Source organism: Phaethon aethereus (genome assembly GCF_964289735.1).
Source record: "Phaethon aethereus genome assembly, chromosome: 3".
NCBI classification, from domain to species: Eukaryota; Metazoa; Chordata; class Aves; order Phaethontiformes; family Phaethontidae; genus Phaethon; species Phaethon aethereus.
Window position 1 is genome coordinate 125,762,262 of NC_138576.1, and position 20,179 is coordinate 125,782,440.

At 37.2% G+C, this 20,179-nt stretch overlaps 1 protein-coding gene across 2 annotated transcripts in view; it reads left to right on the forward strand.

Moving 5' to 3' along the window:
• Positions 1 to 2,200: 2,200 nt before the first annotated feature.
• The window catches only part of XPO1 (exportin 1), a gene marked incomplete at its 5' end in the record, with an annotated part of 34,003 nt that continues 16,024 nt past the window's right edge, over positions 2,201 to 20,179 (forward strand). For both annotated transcript variants that reach the window (XM_081997499.1, XM_081997500.1), the window contains 9 exons: positions 2,201 to 2,326; positions 5,973 to 6,074; positions 9,954 to 10,026; positions 17,905 to 17,966; positions 18,042 to 18,086; positions 18,176 to 18,357; positions 18,824 to 18,872; positions 18,957 to 19,076; positions 19,175 to 19,303. In XM_081997499.1, coding sequence (XP_081853625.1) covers positions 2,201 to 2,326; positions 5,973 to 6,074; positions 9,954 to 10,026; positions 17,905 to 17,966; positions 18,042 to 18,086; positions 18,176 to 18,357; positions 18,824 to 18,872; positions 18,957 to 19,076; positions 19,175 to 19,303 — 888 coding nt within the window. The remainder of the gene's footprint in view (positions 2,327 to 5,972; positions 6,075 to 9,953; positions 10,027 to 17,904; positions 17,967 to 18,041; positions 18,087 to 18,175; positions 18,358 to 18,823; positions 18,873 to 18,956; positions 19,077 to 19,174; positions 19,304 to 20,179) is intronic.

The window sequence follows — 20,179 nt, forward strand, 5'->3', positions numbered from 1 at the left end:
TGAAGATAATGCTGGGAGTGGCGAAGGGCCCTATTCAAAACATTTCCTTTCTGCTTCCATGTGGTTAATAACTCCTCTTCGTCACGTGGCTCCTCGTTTGTGCTCTTAGGGCTGCGTAGAAAAACACCGAAAGAGGCTTAAATCTGAAGTGAATGGCCCTACCTGAGGAACGACTGATTTATGACGTTTATTGTAGTTTCAAAACTGCTTTCCCAGCTCACGGTTTAGCCATGGAGGCCAGATGTGAACAAAAAGGGGTGTGCCTGAAAGCACGCGTGTCTGGTGGGAGTTTTAACCGCTCTAAGCTGGAGAGCGTTATTAATTGGTGCAATTTCTCCCTGGTAGTGCTGCTCGCTGCCCCTCTGCGAGATGAAATTCTTCAAGTGTCCTTCTGAGTTAAAAGGTTGAAATCAGCCTGCCTTGCTGTTTTCTTTCTTGCTTTCATTCTTACCATTGCAATTTTGAAAACTTTAGGAGTTGGGACAGGGGAGGAAGGACAGATCGTGTTCGCTTTAATTTATTTCTGTTTCTGCTTGATGTTCATTTCCTTCTGTTTTTCCAGGTAGGTGTTGTAAAAAGACTGACTGCATGTTGAGATGGAGCCATCAAAATGATTACGTTAGCATAGTAACACTAACTAAATGAGTTTTTTTACTTCAAAATACAATTAAAATGTTTGTTTTCTGAAATTAATGTCTGTGTAGAGGTAAATGAAATTGCTTGACAGTACTTGCAAATACGCATTTCTAAACAAAGGTTTTCCTTGTCTGTATGCTGCTATAGGACTTTCACTTAATTAGTAATTACTTGGGTTGAGGCACAGGTTTGTCTTGCTCTTTACTTTTGACTGTGACTTAAAATATTTAAGGCATAAAACGAATTCTTACTTACACATGAAGTTATTTAGTAAGAGCAGATCTGACTTCTAGCTTACTATAATGAACGGGTTGGCTGGGCCTATTGGGGGTGTTTCTGGACGAGTTTCAGATTGTATCTTTCTGACTATACAGATAGCTCTAGTGTAACTTTTTGAGCGATCTTGCAATTTGTCCAGACTTCTGGCTATTATTCTAGTGAGCCAGTTTTACATGCAATTTGTAGCTTTACGAAAGATCCTGAAAAGGAGGGCGAATGGCAGGATAGCTGCTGTAGAGCAGAGGGAAGGAATATGTGTTACAGTTGCCAGTGACTGTGGGAAGAGGGCAATGCACTTGATCAGGTGCTTCCAACTTGGGGGGTGGTGTGAAAAGGCTAGTGTATAATTTACCATCCACGATTTTCTTGCTTTTTTTGCCATTGCCTTTATCTTTCATCGGTGTCTGACTGGTAAGCATCTTACATGCACACTCACAATCACACCTGGCTTCCTTTGCATAATATCGAGGCTGCTATATTTAGGACAAAGAGTTAATGCATGTGTGGCTGGTTTTGTGGGACCTGAAACTTCCAGTAGAATTCCATTTCCATTTGAGGTGATCTAACATGCTACATGGAGTAACCTGCTGACTTAACAGTCCCATTACTTCATTTTCTCAAAGTGCCTTCAAACAGTCAACTTTCTTATTTTCAATGATCATTTTTTGCTTATATGTAGTTAACTTGTAAGGTTTTTTTCACCAAGTATTTGAAAAATGCCCTCTGGCTCATTTCTTACCGTGTATGTAGATCACATTTCACTTCCGTAACCAACTTTTTTTAAGCTTTCTGATCTTCTAAATGTGCCCGTTGACCTCAGAAACTCAAAATTTGACTGATCTTCTAAATGTGCCCGTTGACCTCAGAAACTCAAAATTTGACTGAGATTGCAAGTATGGGCTTTAGTTGTAATGATGCTGGGTATTTCTACCAGCAAACTGGTTTTCACGTGTTTGGGGACTGGTACGGTTTGATACCTGCTTTGAAAAAAGTTTTAGTTGCTAATGATACAGACCATTGGCTAATCAGATTGTTATGTGTTATAGCTGCTGAAGACCCTGAAAATTTAGTTGGGGTAGTGATGTGTGAATTTTTCAGGAAGGGTTTGTCCTGCTACTTGCTTGACAATTGAAGGAGTGTTGTATTCAGTGCTATCTAGTACTGTTAACATAGCTCATCTCATTCAAATGAGATGCTGAAGTTGAAGCACTTGCTTTACAGCTACATCTGATAATAATTTCTTATTAATTGATCGAAAACTTTTTTATTTATTCTGCAGTAATCTATGCCAGCAATTATGACAATGTTAGCAGACCATGCAGCTCGTCAGCTGCTGGATTTTAACCAGAAACTGGATATCAATCTCTTGGACAATGTGGTGAACTGCTTGTACCATGGAGAAGGCGCGCAGGTAATGTGGACTTAGCACTTATGTTTAGCCTTGTAACAATCTGAGCAAAATTAATTTACTTCAATAAAGATTAGCAATATTAGTGAACTTACTCTGCTAGTGACTGGAATATCACTGGTAATTCACATGCCCTGGTTTAAAGGCAAGCCTCATGTAAGGAACATCGAAATGACACTTACAAAAATGTTAGTTCAGTGTGTGTTCCTTTCTAGCATGCCTTCTGCTGTTGAAAGGTATGGGCAAGTACAGTTTGGTAAGGGCACTTCTGCTTGCAGCTCCCCTTTTCTAACTTGGTTCTTCAGGAAGGTCTGAGTAAACTGTAATTTATTACCATGGATTGTGAAGCCATGAATTTAATGTTGGTTTCACTGAAGGATTGTATTTAAAAGAAAAATCTTGGTGATGTTATTACTGCATTTGTACTTATAAAGAAGCATGTCACACATTTAAGAGAACAGTTTGTCCTTTCTTGTGTCTAGGATTCCACACCCCCCCTTACTGTTTGTCTGCACAGGTTCTTCTCGCACTCTGGACTTAGTGTGGGCTGTGAAGTCTTAAGTTCAAATTGGGGGAAAGCGTGCATTTGTGTGTTTGCATATATTGTCTTGAAAGTGAATCTGGTATTGCTTTTATCTATTTCTTGAACTACTTTGGAAATAAGACTTAAATGTTGAAAGCAAGTATTGCTACAGGGGTGGTAGCATAGTTCCTCTTCTGGCAAATTTTAATTGTTCATGCTTAACAAATTGGGAGTTTCAGTGTCAGGCATCTTTTACTAAGATGTTCTTGCACAACAATAAGAAGTGAATTAAAATGAGGCAAAGTAGCTGATGCTTTTCTATTCCTTCCAGCTGTTAGAATAAACAATAATATACTTGCTTTGTGTATCTCTCTTTAAAAAAAAAAAAGCTTTTGTAAGGCTTATTAATGTGACTTCCTACAGGTTCTGAAATACCTAGCTGTTTCTTGAAATATTTGTGTTTTGAGTTTCCTAAATTCAAATAGTTACTAGCTGTAGTTTCTTAAATGTTCATATGACAGAAAACTGCTTGTAACTTTTGCCTTAAAAGTATGGACTTCTGAGTCCTTGTTTTGTAAGTGGTATGTTTGTGTACTGTACTGCCTTACCAAATAGATGGTGCTTACAGTACTGCTTGGTTTGAATGGAGTTTAAAAGGTTGGGAAGGTTTATAAGGGGAATAGAGGATTAACACTAAATATAATGATCAAATTGCCATTGTTCTAGTATTGTGAGAAATTGCTTCACTTTAAACAGCTGGGTATAGTCTCTGGTATTTAGCAAATTAATGCAATAAGAAGCAAAAATTCAAGAGGTGGTGCTTAACTGGTGAAAGTGCATTATGATATAAACCTGTTTCAAATAAATGTACTAATATTTGTCACTTTAATGAAAATTTGGTTTGCTATTTTAGTACTTTTCCAAAGTGGAGGCATATTTCAGTGAGCCTGTGAGCTCTCACCGCTTCCAAGAAGTTCAAAAGTTCCTGCAGGAAAACATGCATCTCTCTGGAGCCTGACAGCTCAAATCACGACTTAGTGTGACAGGAAAAATAGAAGTTGAGGAAACTAAATATTAAAATTAGGAAATGAGCTGTGGCTTGCCTGGAACAGATGAGGGTAGTGTTAGGGTAAAAAAGGTTTAGAATGCAGGCTGGATGACCCATGCTGAACTTGCTTTCAGATTCACCGGTTTCTTCCTCCTGCTTAATTCTTATCTCTGCTTGCAAAACTTTTATCTGCTAATCTTTATGAGGCAAGAAAGAGCTCTTTTCTGTCTTAGACTTCTAAAATTTTTTCTGTTCTTAGCTTTTTTTGGTATACTTCTGAAAAGATAGGATATCTCCAACCCCCCCAGTGAAACACATGACTAAGGAGACTTCAGACAACTTGTGGAAGTTTACCTGGACTCATCCCAGACTCTTAATTCCATTGGTCTGTTAGACCTTCATATGTCCAGAAGGATTATTTGCTAACTGATTTTCTTTTTGGTGGCAACCACACAGTGAGGTTTCAATCGTGATTAAGCATTACTGTTAAATTTATACTGTTTTTATGAAACTACAGGAATTGATGTTCAGAAAAGGAGTTAGTGGGTATGAGAGGAAAGTTTTCAGTGTTTGGGAGAAAGATATTGAGCATCTGTATTGTTGTTGGTGTTGAAATTTGGTCCTGTGATATGTCACCAGTATTAGAAGCAATAAGGAAGCCTGTATAAAAACACAGCCAGGTTGAACCTAAAGTAATATAACTGTTCTTTCCCTCTTACACTAAACTGCATCAAAAATCCTAGTGTGTTTTTTAAATTTTTTTTTTAAGCTCTGATGTCATACTGTGAGAATATGGTTGTACTGCTTTTGGACTTGAATATTTGTGTGGTACTCCTCCACATCAAATCTACAGGGACTTACTTGCTAGTCAAAGTCAGTATCAGACTGGGAACTGCTCCACTATGCTCAGCTATATTAAGTAGGGATGCCAGTATTACACAGGTATTTTAGACATCCTTGTTCTTTACTGTTGTAGCTTTCAATTTTAGTTTGGTAAATCCTATACCCAATTTGTCTTTCTTGCATTATGGGTATATAGATTTGGGGTCTTGATGGGGTTTCTGTCTTACTGAAAATACATGTTTTCTTATAGGTGATTAGCTCAAGTATTGTCTTATAGCAGACTAGAAATCTGCATAGCTGTAGCAAGTTGTAACTGATGAAGTTAATCCTACAGTAAAGCTTTAACTGCTTTGTAATTCCATTGAATTGGCTTTACAGTGCAGTGGATGAATGAACTAGGTTCTGTTAATTGTGATGTAAAATGTTCATCTTGTTGGCAAGACTGTCTGATACTTGTATGTGATATAATTTGCAGCAAGATTGGTGAATACACTGCATTTTTGGAAATGGCTAACATCATTTGGCTCCCTAAAAAAAAAAAGTGTATGGACAGCCAGGCTTTTGAAAAGGATAGCTGAAATGAATTCAGTTATTTCGGTGTTTAATTGCTTCAGATGAGGTTTTGCAAGTTACTGAAACCGTGGAAGAACAAACCATTAGCATGACCAAGTCCTTTCATCCCTCCCAGTCATGTGGAGGGGATGCATCAAGGGATTCCTCAGAAGCAGGGATTGGAGACCTCTAATGCTCTGCTCTGTGGTTCTTCAAAATAAAATCAACAGTTCGTACATCAAAAACTTCGCAGCATGATACAGTACTCTTCAAAGCTGTCATTTTATGTGAATGCTTTCAGTAGAACTAGAAAGTTCGGGTGCTCTTGAAAAATTTTATCTAGATGGCTTTATTGAATGGGAGAGAATGTCATTCCCTAGTGTGTTTTCCCTATAACGTGTGCTGTTCTCACATGTTCTTTGCTGGTCTAGACGAATCATTCGGTATGGAAAAGTGGCAGTAAGTAAATGACTGTCTTGCATCAAGGCCTTTTTGGAGTTTGATTGTTAACAAACTTTAATTGTCACACAGAGGCTTAAAGGACTTGTTGCTCCTTATTTGAGTTCTACCTAACTTGGATAAGTGATTTAAAGATGTGTTATATATTGGTGTCTTCACTGACAGTATATAATTTCTTAAATAATCCAATACTAATACTTTTTTTTAATCAAACTTGCTTTTAGCAAAGAATGGCACAGGAAGTCTTGACTCACTTAAAAGAACATCCTGATGCGTGGACAAGAGTTGATACTATTTTGGAGTTCTCTCAGAACATGAATACCAAAGTAAGAAAATTAACTTTTATTTATTTGGTTTTCCTCTTTCTTCCATTCATAAACTTTGAGGAAGGTATCTCATTTTTAGCCATACACTTTCTTGATTCAGGCCCCTCTTTTTTTTATTGTCTTATTCCCAAAGTTGGCTTTAAACAAGAACTGTAAATGGACAAAATACTTACACCTCCTTTTACATTGACAAGAAGTTCTCTCTCCTTTAAAAAAAAAAAGGAACAGCTAAATTGGAAATACAGGGTTTTTTCAAGGCACATACAAGTGTAATGCCAGTTCCAAAGGCTGGTGTGTGTCTGTATACATCTGAGTAATGAAAAGTCTCCTAGAGCCACTTTTTGTCCTTGGTTAAGTGCTTGGCTGTTTTTGATCACAAGAGCCATGTGCACACAACTGAGGAGAGGATTTGTCCCTAGGTATATTAAAGGAAAAATAGAAACCTTATTAGGCCAAGTTTTTTGAGCAGTCAATGAAAGTTAAGCACCCCAAACTCTTTGTAGTATGAGATTAGTCTTTAGTGATATGCAGAACACATTTGCTTTGTACTGCTGTTTTAAATTCTTCCATCATGATAGAGACTAAAAAGGGGCAGCATGATTTTTTTTTTTCTACAATTTTAAGTGCTTTACCTAAGACTTCTGAAGTTTGAACCAAAAAGTTGATCGAAATGTGTTTTCACTGTCTTTTTAAGTTGATGATTATTATCACAGATAACTGACATGCATGTTTTTCTGCTTGATACATGCTATGTTCGAACAGAACATAATCGTGTTCGGATAGTTTCTGGGATCAGGCGATACTCATGAAACAGTTCAATTTTTTTCATTGCTCTGAAGTTTAGGGAAAACCAGCTTAAAGAACTTCCTCAAAGTGCTAACCTTTAAGTAACAGTGTTTGCCTGTTTGCTTGCCTGGTAAACTTTGCTTTTTATACTGACAGACATTACTAATGTTTAAGTTGATTTATCAACAGTATTTTTAAAAACTCAAATTTGTCTTGTGAAAAATGAGATGATTAGAGGAACAGAAAGAAAGCAACAGGTAAAGAATTCTTCAATTTACATAAATTGCAAATGATTTGGTGCTAAATTTATGCACTATGACATTTGGCTTTTATGCAATCATATTTTTTCTTTAATTAAAGCTGTTAACACTACCTGATATTAATCATAATGTTCCATTATGTTGATTGCTTGTAATAGGAAGAAAAGGGGTGTCTTCCTGTGCAACTGACACAGCTAGGCTTTGACGGCAGGCCTCCACAAGGTCTACCCTTTTGATTCCCTTTAACTGAATTCTGTTCATCAATTGTTTTTGTTTCTTGGGCGGTGGGAGGGAAAGGGATTCGGTGCATAGAATAAGTAATAAGGGTACCATAGCAATTTCTACCATAGGGATCATTTCATACTTCTTTTCAGTCTTTGCTGTTACCTGTCCCTCATCTTCATAACTGAGCAGTGAATTGCTGTTAGACAATTAGAAATAAGCAAATCAAAAGCAAATGAATTTTGGAAGACTTCTATTTTGTGTGCAGTTTAAATGTGTTTGCATGCATTGTCGCAATAGTTACTTAAAAAGTATGCTTATGATAGTTCAGATGGCAAAGTTTGTAATTTGCATCAGTGACTCTTTTTGGGCTTGGTGTATGTTATCAGGGAAGTATCAAAAATTAGAACTATTGAATAAAATGAAGCTGAAAATCAAAATAAACCCAGAAAGACCCTTGCAGAGTATTCAGGCAAACTGATGAAGCCTTCAAACATAGTATGGCAAGAAAGATGTGTAGGTGAAGGTTGTATGCAGTGATTTTTACTGCTGCCATTTCATTTCATGTGTATTAGGAAGAATGAGTATTACTAGTACTGAGGAAGAGATGAACAAGACACTAGCAGAGGGCAGACTTGAAGTCATATACATACACAAGAATGAGTAGAAACCTAGACAGCATGAACCTCTTCATAGGTTAAGGCATGTGAATTATATATTTGAGCAGATAATGAGGGATAGGTGTGGCAAATTGCTAGAGGTGTCTGTCCTTTTCTTTGACTGTGTGGAAACAAAAAGGCTAAAGATGAGGTCTGACCTTAGTTTATGTCAGGATTTTCATTTAAGTTTTGTTTGGTCATCTGGCGCTTTTGTAAAATGAAAACAGACTTGCCATTCTGGTCTTAAAAGCCAAATAAGTTGACGCACGGAAAAAAGTTGGGAAGCAAAACTAATGTGTTTGGTTAGCTGTTACCTGGAAGAGCTACTAACACATGCGCCTGTAGAATTTAGAAATTTAACTAGAATTTAGATCTGGTTCAGGAAAGTTAGCACTGTGTGATATCAATGTTCATGCTTTCAACCTTGTTAGAAGCTTTTGTAAGTATGTTTTGTATTGTGAGCCTGGATCAGGTGCAGATGGTGTCTATAAATGCATAGCAGCGGCTGAAATCACTTCCTGTGAAGCATTTTGCTTAAGAATGTTTTCATACATTTTTCTATGTGAATATTCCCTTGATTTCATTTAGGTTTTATGTGAAGAAATTAAGTAAATTTACAGATGAAAGTCAAGTTGCTAAACTTCTGCTGCTCACCTTGAAGAAAAAAATACCATCCCAACTTTCTGTTAATGCATAATTATTCTTGGTACCCAAGATTTTGGAAGGTGACAGAATATTTTCCAAATGCAGGATGTACACGGGAAGCACATGGGAACTTGTGTTAGGTAGAGAAGCAAAGGGGTGTAGGTTATGCTAAGATGAGAACAGCAAAAAATGGTATTTTAATACAATGTAGTTTGGGACAGTCTACATTGTGTTTTTTAATTAAACTGAAGTTTATATGATCCCTTTGGTTGAAATACTAATGATCCTGTTTTGTATAACAACTAACCATTTTAAAGAGGAACTCTTATTCTCAGCCAAACTTTTGACTGTGAACACTTGAGTTTACCTTTCAGGCATTGATATGATTTTATTTTTTTTTTTCTTCCTAATCCACTGCAGATAAACGTAAAACTCCTCGTCCCTTTTCTCTCCTGTCTATTCATGCTAATGGGGCTTTACATATTAAAGTTCTTCGATCATACCATCACAAACTTCTTTCCCTGTTAATGTGAGTTGGCAGTAGGGACAAATGGGCAGAGGGACTGACCTTACCGATTACTTTGCAAACGTAACGGTTTCGGGTAAGAACATAGGAAGGAATTCCTGAAAGGTAAAAGGATTTCCAAGAGCTTATTCACATTTTTATTATGCTTTGACTGAGCACAAAAGTTCATCTTTAAATAGTAGAAGTAGTGGCCGTATTGGGGTGGGCACTGAAATTAAATAAACCTGTGGGTTGTCTTGCTGTTCCTAAAGTAATGCACCAGTGAAGTTTGTGAAATACTTTCTTTAGAAAGTGTCAGTGTCAGGACATGTGATGCTAAGACAACTAAGACAAATTTTTTTTTTTTCCAGCTCTTAGAGGAACGATAGTAAGCTTGAGACCATCCAAGCTGCTAAATATTTTAGGAGCCTGGTTGTGTTAATACTTGAACGTATGAGCAGTCATTTATGATGGCGAATCCATATCTGGCTGCTACTTTCTCTTCTCCAGATAGACAAAACTGTCTGCCAGAGGGCTTATTTTTTTTTTTGCCTCCCCCCTTCCCCCGGTGTGAGCATGATCAAACAGCAGGACTTAGTATAGTGAAGAATAAAACAAGAAAAAAAGAAATGCATGAAACCTCAGTAAATGGGTGAATAGACATAATTTTAATAAAACTGTTAGTTGAATAATCTTGAAGTCTTAGATGTTAAGTGTGAATGTCTGATTGAATGAGAGTCCTGAAAGTTAGTTACTTAGTCCTACAGTAATGTATTCACATTTTGTTCTTCTCCAATTTCAGTATTATGGACTGCAAATCTTGGAAAATGTGATAAAAACAAGATGGAAGATTCTTCCAAGGAACCAGTGTGAAGGTAGGGAGGGATTTTTGTCTTCTCTTAACTTTGTGGATTAACTGAGATTTAGACTGTCCCCATGTAAGTAATTTTCAGCTTCAAATTTAGACTAGTAACTTTTCATCATGTAGTAAGACCATCTGTGCTTTTCTGGATGATGAAACCATGTCTTTCCCTTTCATGATAATGGTCTCAGTGGGATGGTGAGCACCTGAAATTCTGTAAATATCATGGGAAGGTAGAAGGTGTGACTGATAAGTTTTGAAACATCATTGCTTAAGTGTTTACTGACTTACAAGCCAAACTTACCTGAAGAAGTCTAACCCTAGGCAGCTTCTGAAGTTAGCTCCTGGCTTTGAGGTAGAGGTTTTGATTCTCTGTATTTGGCACAGGAGGCTCTCTCCAGCCTATCTGGACTGCATGTGCTGCCCCACCAGTATGCTGTCATTTTTTTAGTAGACTCTGTGGTCCATGTGGTAGCATGAGTAGATTTTTGTGACTTTCTGAAATTGTAAGCTGTCAGTTACTTAAAAATAGTCTTACCTCTTAATGACCATTCATTCTTTTAGGCAGTGAGATACCACAAAGTCTGCTTTTAATTCATGTAAGTGTATATGAAGCTAGGTTGCTGGAACTGGAAGCTCAGTGTAGGGTAAACCCCAGTCTTCTGTCACTGCAAGGAACCTGGAAGTCTTAAAATAAATGCTATGTTTTGTTTTTGGTTTTTTCCTTTCCCTCCCTTATAGCTTGCACTGTGTGTTGAATTTTAGACGTTAGCTATAGGAAATGGAGGTACCCCTGTGGTGCAGGATTAGTGCTTGTTCACATAGCTCTCGGTCAAGTCATGATAACTTGGGCTTCAAAACATTAAGTACAACTACTTTAAATTCTTGACACTGAATGCTGTCACCATTCTATACTTGGCTTTTTACTAAAAGCTGGTTTTGGAACTCATTAAAGTTAATCCAAATTCCTGTGTTCTGCTGCGAGCTTTTATTAACAATGCTAAGACGTGCTTTAGATTTTTACTGCCAGTGCTTAGGTTCTGAAATTATATTGATTAAATCATAACTGTAAATGTGGATGAAGACACATGTGTAGAGGTAGACTTCCACATTTTTATGATTATTCTTCTCACCTTTCCCCTTACTCCTTCCAACTATAGGTTGACAGCCAAAGCATAGCTCGTCTTGAAAGTGGAAGTAAGGTTTCACGTTCATTCTGCTTTTGGAAACAGGCTTGCAGGCTTTTAGGGAGTAGCTTCAGCTAAGGCTCAAACACAGCTATGTCCTTTTAAGAAACTTAGAGCATACCCTGAAGTTGTCTTCTGTGTGCTTTTAATAATTTAATAAAAATAATAACTGTAAGCACTTAGTTTCATCATTTGGAAGTTGTTCTAGAGTTTTTTGGCTGTAGGAGCAGGGCAGGAAGAAAGTAAGGAGTCAGTAGTTTGAAGCTTACTACTGTCCACTGGTGAAGAGAGGTGTAGTAGAATAGGCGATATCACAGAGGTAGACTTGGTAGCTTGGAACTGAACAAGTGCCAAATACAGGATATAATTCAGTAATTATAAGTCTTAAAAAGTCATTGTCTTGGTGTAGGAGGGAGAATCAATGTTTTATCTCTAATCCATTTTCATCTGGTCTGTGGTGGTGGTGCTTGGTGGGTTTTTTTGGCTGATGACACTGGCTGGTGCAAAAGAACTGCTGCAGAGCTCATTCAGACAGTTTGATTACCTGGGAGAGAAGATGACTGGTTAAATTGAGGTTTCCTTGATTCTGACTCCAGTCATTCCTTTAGTTGACATGACTTTCCTGTGTGACATGTAACTAGTAAAATATGGGTGTGGAAAGCTGAAACTCAGTACAACAAAGTAATGCATCGTAACAAAGTAATGCATCGTGACAAAGCAATTCATGCAGGTTATAAATTGGTTAATTTTACCTTATATCTTACCTTATAAAACTTAACATGTCTAATTTGATTGTGTAGTTAGTAGAGCTGATAAATCTTAACTTTTGGTTAAGATGAAACTAAATCCATTTGTGAGAAACTACTGTGTTCCCTTTGTAGCAATAGCAGTGCTTAAGAGTTAAAGAGCAGACCTGAATTGAGCTGTCAGTGAATGAAGGTTTTTGAAACAACCTGCCTGAAAATTCTTGGAGAAATAAAACAATGTCATTAATTACAGAGCCTGAACTGTAACCTTTTTTGAGATTTTTTTTTTTTTTTTTTTTGTCCTAGCTGCACCTCAAGTTGTATGTATGAATGACTTGTTGGGCCTTGAGGTTAGCCAGGGTTTTGTTACAGCTTCTTTCTGAATGCTGGGAGGTTTTAGCTTCTGTCCTGGAATTCCAAATGGAATGGAATTTCCAAAGTAGGAGAATGCTTTCTTCAGACTTGAAACTCCATTCTTAAGTATGCTTTTATTTTAAAGTAACTTTTAGTCTTGAGCTCTTCTGGCCCTGGTACCTTTTAATGCGTAAAAAGTTCTGTTCCTCAGGTGTCATTGATTTTGAAAGTTAAGGATTGTAAGTGCTTTTGGAAAGTGCATCTGTATCTTCCCATAATTCTAAAGCAGGAATTGGGCAAAACAATTTACATTTCTAGAATACTTATATGATTATTCTGCTTTTTCTTGTTCTTGAATTTCTTTGTTTGCATTTGGAGTTAGCAGTTTGAACCAATTGCTGACCTAGTTATGTAGACAGAGGTGGAATTTATGGAACACAGAACTGGTAAAACTCAGTTGAATGGGATACCTGGCCTGTGTGTTCAACTTCAGACATGTTTAGCAGTAGACTATAGCAATAGGATAGACTTGCTCTTTGTAATGTGTTTGGTCTCCAAGAGAATGCTCTGGACTGCTCTTACATGTATACAAATGATGTAATGTGGTTACCATTCAAACCTTACTGAGGCTGCTTTAGTGAAAGGCGGGTAATATATTCCAGAACATCCCATACGGTGGTGAACTTGGCATATTACCAGAGTGGTGTACTATCATTCTCAAGAAAAAATTCTCAGTTTTTGAGGTGATACTAAATTGCTTTAAACTCTGGTACTCTGTAGAGATGATTGTTTAATAATGCTTATGAAGTATGTCATTTGATTAAAGTGCTATGGTCTCAATAGGATTTTCTTAGTGTGAAAACCTGCCTAGAATAAAGGCTTCTTGATCTTCCAATCCAGTGATACATTTCATTAATCCTGCAGTGTGAAATGAAATTATGTTCCCGTGAACAGAGCGAGCTTGTTTAGAGTGTTTTGAGTTGGAATGGTTAAGCACTTCTTCCTTATGAAACCTGAATTGCTTGTACAACTTCTCATTTTGAAATGGGGGAAAAGTGTTCAGAGAGATGCAGTTTAGTGGCTCACAGGAAGGCCCTGGAGTTAAGTATAAAGCTTCTGATGTACTGGAAGCTGCTGTAGAAGAGGTTGTTCTGTGGAGTGATCAGATATTTTAATGGAAACTTCTGGCCTGCTTCACAAAGAGATGGATGGGGTTTGGTTCTCTGTGTAATGAAGGGGGAATGAGTTAAATGGCATTTCTCTGTATGTGTGAAGCCAAGTTCTATGCCCCTTTTAAGAATTTTCGTGAGTTAGTATTTTTTTTTTTCTGCTGAAAAGCAAATAGATAATGGATTCATGGGGTTCACCACTAATGGGGAAAGATGATTCGTGGGACAATATGAGAAAACATTTTTTCTTAAGACTAAAAATAAGATTGTATTTTGACCATGTTTTGGGACTACTTAAACAGTTTAGTATAAGTGTGTATGCATACAAATATCCCTGGAGGGGACACTTCAGCTTTAGGATTTGAAAATCTAATTTTGGTTGCAAAATAATGTTAATTTGCTGAGTTACATTGCCCACCTGCTTCACTTATGCCTCTTATTCGTCAATATAAGGGGAGAATTTGCTAATTATTTATAAACTAGTGTAAACTTGCATCTGTAGCACCAGCTACAATAACTTTCAACACTTGTTAAATGTTAAATATGCTCTGTAACTGCACAAAAGGATGTGGTTGTATGTCTTAAGTACAAGAATTCATTTTGTCTACAGATGTATGGTGTCTGTGTATTCATGGTAGCATCCTGTACTTGGTCATGATAGGAACTCCTCTGAGCTCATGTTACACAGCCTAGATAAGACGTAATTGCTTCTAAAAGCAAATCCAAAGATTAAATTGTAGGATATTTCACACATCTCAAGTTTAGACTGCAGAATTTACTAATGTTGGCTAATGTGATGTTCCTCACTGTCCCAGTCCAGCTCTAACCATTGCATAGCTTGGGTCACCTGTGAAAATACTTTCCCTTCAGAAAGTGTTTCAATTTTACTGCCTGTCTGCCTCTCTGTAGAGGAGCAACTTTCATGTAAGGACTACAATACCTAATGTTCATCCAGAAATTTTCTAAAAGGCCTTGAATTAGTGTCCTTGCTCTACCCTCCTTTTTTTGTACTTTGTGCAAAAGTACTTTTTGTACTTTGCTTACCAGAAAAATGCTAACATGGCACTAGGCCAGGCCTTAGGACAGTGATGATGTCCAGCCTTTCTGATAGTTAGAACATAGTTTGAAGTTGGAGCTGGTTTGGTCTAACTGCTGTGGATAGATGCGTTCCTCACCTGTGCACTTTTCGATGTCTTTGAGCCAGCACTCAGTGCTTCTCTGGCTTTTTAGTGAACTGGTTCAGGGAGCTAAGCTGGCACAAGATAGTTTCAGAACAGTTTAAAAACTACTGAACTTTTTTGGTAACGCTGGTTTTCTACTAGCTCAGCCTCTGAACAAGTTCTTGAGCAGGTGCTAGGACTGCCAGTGCTGCCTCAGTGAAAATTTTGGAATGGAAAACAGGATCTGCTCTCTTTGGTCGCAGGTTGTAACGAGATCAGCATAGTTGTAATGTCGGATGGTCCTTGAAGAATGTTATGTGTTTCCTGGGTATTGTGGTAGTGTGTGTGTGGTTTTCCTTCTGTTTTATTGGAAGGTCTGTTTTCCAGGAATGTCTGTCTCTACCAGTTTGGCTCAGTGAAGGGTCTGAACTTGGCAACTGTGTTGTTGTCATCTTCAAGACTTGGTTCAGCTGCTTCTGTGATTGAAGGAGACCTTCTAGGCAGTTGTGTGGCTTGTGCATGTCCCGTGCCTGCCTCTTTAAAATAACAGTTCCCTTTAAGTTCTCAAAACACACTGATATTAGCAAATCCAATGGGCTGCTACCCTTGAACAGTTTCTTGGATGTGTTCTGTTGAAAAATGGTAACTAGCCTATGTGTTGATTTTTTGTCAGAATGCAGAGTTGAAATATCTTTGTTCTACTGAGAAAAGAAATGCTCTTTTAAATATGGAGCAGAAACAACAATACTTCTGTTAAAAAAAAAAAAAAAGCCATTTAAGCCAAAAAAATCATTAGAGAATTGAATGGCTTCTGCTTTTAAAGGATTAAGAATATGACTTTGTTCACTGGATGGAAGACCTTAGAAGCTTGCAGCATGATGTGTGACAACTAGCAAACTTTTTAGGTTGTCTTTTGAAGCGTGGTCACCATTTTTTTTTTTTTTTCTTCTTTGCCTCCAATGGAGAAGCTTTGGAGCAGAGCAGCTGTTTCACCTGCTGATGTCAAACCCAGATTGATGGTAGTGTAGCACCCAAATTGGAACTAAACAGCATAATACTATTGATGCAGCAAGATGGAAAATACGTAGCTGTGGAGTCGGAAGTCTAAGAATAATACTCATTTTTGCATTTCAAAAAGTAATTAGAAAGTTGTGAAAGTAGGCTTCCCTTACTGGTTTGGCAGACAGTTAAAATAGTTTGATTTCTGGCACTGCAAACCTGTTTCCATACTATTTTGGGGGCTTTCATATCTCATTTGTGAATTACTGTAAGGCTTCAGCAAAGTGTGTGTTTTTAGCTTTAAAATACTAGGCCAGGCCTATGATGTCAGACTAATGCTAGTGCTTGGTAATAACTCTTAGCCAGTGACTGACAGTGATACTTATTTTGTTAATAACCATTCTTCTGAAGTAGTGTGGATTGAACCCAGTTGATAATGATGAATAATTTAATTTGTAATTGGAACTACCTGTAGAACAGCTCCTGTCTAGTATGTATCTAATGGCTCAAAGTCTAGACCTAGTTTTTCCAGATTTCATGAGAACGCAAATACCAAACTGTTTCTTTTAAATCCTCAGGTCTGAAATAATATAAAAAAAAGACTAATTCTGATAAAGTCCTAGGAACATTTTAAAATTGAGAATAGTATCTAGGGGAAAACAAAATCTCTTCAACATAAGGCATTCTCTTCAGTAATGTGACAGCTTTTTGTAAAATCTTCAATGTATGTGTTTTGTCTGTATGAGTCAGTTGACTCTCTTGTTGAAGAAATGACTGAAACCAGATTTGGGGTTCATGAATTTGAGTAGCAAAACATACACCTATTCTAAAACTTCCCTATAACAGGAAAACACTTGCTCAGTTTGAAATATTTGATCCCCGATGTGCTCAGATCAGTTATCAATTCAAAGCTATGTTGCAGCAGAACTATTAGATATGTTCATCTATTTCATGACTCCAGATCCTCTGTGCATGTCTCTTCTTGGACTCAGATGTTTTTGTACAGAATAGATATGTATAGTGTGATGAAAAGTCACTTGCAAAGCCATTGGTTTCCTTGTCTTTAGTAATTGATATGTTAATGGTGAGGAGGGAGCTGAAGATTAGGTGGCAAAATGAAACTTTAGGCAGTACAGCTGCTGTAGTGTGTGGTGGGTTTTGGTTGCTTTTTTGTGTGGTAGAGCTGAGAATTCTGAAGTCATCTGAAAACATTTGTAGAAGAAATACCACAAAATGGGTGATTTAAGTACAGTTGACACACTGCTAATTTAAGAAAAAAAAAAAAGCAAAAGCAATAAACCTTTATTTATTAAGAGTTTTGTAATGCATAGCATTCATGTGTGCTGTAAAAGCACTCTAGTCCAAATCTAAGTGCATCATGCTATACTGGTGAATAAAGTTTTAAGTGTAAGATTTTCTTGTAAGATTGTGCTGGGAGAACTTTGCTAAGCTCTGGCATGGGGTTTTGCTCTCAAATGTTGTGCATAGAAATTCCTGTATTTAAAATGGAGCACTTAAACTGGAGCATCTCTGAACTTTACATACAGTGAAGGTGATGTATCAAAGCTTTCCATGCTATTCTAGCTAATTTGGCATTAAAACTGGAGTCATGCTTAGAAAGTTCTGCTTATTCTTGGAGTTTACTTTTTATTAGTAAAGCATTAGTCAAAGAAGATGGAGAACTCTCTTGTTTGTTTTTTTGTCCTGCCATTTTAAACATTTGGCTGAGGCAGTAAGAATATATCTGCCAACTTTGGAGTTGTTGGGTATAATCTGAAAGTGCATAATGGGTAGAAATGCAGTTGCCTGAGGGAGCTCTACAGTAGCATTTGTAAGTAGCTGTTGCAATATACGTCGGGGTCTGGACAATGCTGGATGCCATTTTCCCATCTTCAGCCCAATACAGTATAGTGCAGCACTACTAATGAAGAGTTTCTCAGTTTCTTGTAGCCTGTAGGAAGCTGATAGGTTGATCTGGTGCAAATTACTACAAATATGCTCTAATCCTTAGTCTGTTTTCCTTTTGTTTTACTGAAATAGCTTAAGTGTAAAGCCATTTTGTACACCTGAAATACCCTCTTGCAGAATAGATACAAAGGTGGGGGGTTTTTTTCCATATAGCACACAAGTCAAGAGCGATGCTCACAGACATATGCGTATATGTTCTTTAGAGGTGTTTTGTTTTAAAAAACATGAAGAATACGAATTCAAAAATATTTGTTACTACATTCATCATATTTGGTATAGTTGAAAATGAATTCCTAACTCTTCTGCAGGTATTAAAAAATACGTTGTTGGCCTAATTATCAAGACCTCATCTGATCCAACATGTGTAGAAGTAAGTGAATTCTTTTTGGGGGAGGAAAAGGGAGGGGAATATTATGCATAACCTGACTTCTCTTCTCTTCTCCAGAAGGAGAAGGTGTATATTGGGAAACTCAATATGATTCTTGTTCAGGTAAGCTAGAGTTTAATAAAGTTCTAAATCTTGTTATGAAGTGTTTGGCTTTGTGTATGTATCTAACATATGGATGCTTCGCTTTTCAGATACTGAAACAAGAATGGCCAAAGCACTGGCCAACTTTTATAAGTGATATTGTGGGAGCAAGCAGAACTAGTGAAAGCCTTTGTCAGAATAATATGGTGATCCTTAAACTATTGAGTGAAGAAGTGTTTGATTTTTCCAGTGGCCAGATTACTCAAGTAAAAGCTAAGCATTTGAAAGACAGGCAAGTATATATATTTAAATCTCAGTAAACAGGGTAGATGTCGTGCTTGCTGCTAAATGGCTGCTCTTGGTTTGAGCTTTTGAGTGAACACCTACAGCTGTCTAATTTTATTTCTGAGACTGGGTTGCTGATTTTCCTTTGAAGCACTACTGTTGGGTGATACCAAACTTGTACACACAGATATTTCTACCGTACTGCAAGTAGCATCTGTGGACTGATGGTCCTACCGTTCTAACAGAACATTCAGCATTGCTTGCATTTTCAAGCCAGAATTTGCAGACACAGGCTTTAAACTACTTCAAAATATGCATTATTACCATGGAAATTGGTAAAAGCCAGTTGGCCTGTGAATGCCTCTATGGACACAGGTCTTGAGGAGCTGTTTTGCGAGCATAGAAGTTTTATTAAAGTAGATAGAATTGTTTATGGAATGTGGAAATGCTGAATTTATAATTTTTTTTTACAGCATGTGCAATGAGTTCTCTCAGATATTTCAACTGTGTCAGTTTGTGATGGTAAGTGTTATATCTTTAATGATATTTTTAAAAATGCCTCCGATCATGCCTAACAATATCATAAACATTAATGTTTGTTTACAGGAAAACTCCCAAAATGCTCCCTTAGTTCATGCAACTTTGGAAACTTTGCTACGGTTTCTGAACTGGATTCCTCTGGGATATATATTTGAGACCAAGTTAATCAGCACACTAATATACAAGGTACTTACGCAAAAGTTGATGGCTCATAAATTTAAATATAAGTTGCAAAAAAGCTTAGCGTGCAACATGCTTGTAATACCTTTTTTTTTTCCCAATAGTTCTTAAATGTTCCCATGTTTCGAAACGTCTCTTTGAAGTGCCTCACAGAGATTGCAGGTGTCAGTGTAAGCCAGTATGAAGAACAGTTTGTAACGCTTTTTACATTGACCATGATGCAGTTAAAACAGGTAATGTTTTTAATAAAACTGTCTCTTCAGTGTTCCATTTTGCAGAATCAATTTCTGTAGAATCTAGTTTGGTTTACAAATCTATATGCATTATAGAGCTCTTGATAAGAAGTCTCTAATAAATATTGTTCTTCAGTGATATTTATGACTTGATCAGAAGATGCTAAGTGTATTTTCCTGACTCCAGGTCATAGCTGTATTTCTGCTGCACTAATTGGTTTTGATGAATTTAAGAGGTGTTCTGAGCACTCAGGCTGTGTGATGGGGACAGTTGAGAGAGGTGCAACAGAACATGTACTGCATGACTCAATAGGACCTAAACTGACTTAACTTCTGCAAGTTGCTATTTAATTTTTGAAACTGATCAAAATGTTTGTCGTACAAAGCTGTGCTTTAAATGTATGTAATTTGATGATTACCCTCTGAGCAGTTCAGATTCAGGTACATGACTTGTAGCTTTCCTCACTGTATTTGCATCTTGAGTGAAGAGTTTCAAGGGGGGGCGGTTTGATAATTTTTTCCTCTGTTTGCAATGTTGGTCCATTTTATAGGTTCTTTAGAACAGGCATGCTTCTTTTAATACCCCTGTTCCCCTCCAGTTTCAAGTGGTGCTATAGGATTTTTACTTAGTTATATTTAAGGGCAGATTTCTGAACACACCAAAGTTTTGTGTATTAGGCAGCTGAACATTATTTCCGCCGTTTTTACAGGTGATGCTCTTGATTCTAAATGCCAGTATATCTGGCCTAAGTTTTTCCTCAAAACATCAGTTGAATGCCAAGTTGGATATTTGGCCTGTTTTGCAACCTGCAGGTTTTTAGCATGACTATTGAGTATGAATTTGATGCTAACTGTTGCGTTTATTGCAAATATTTG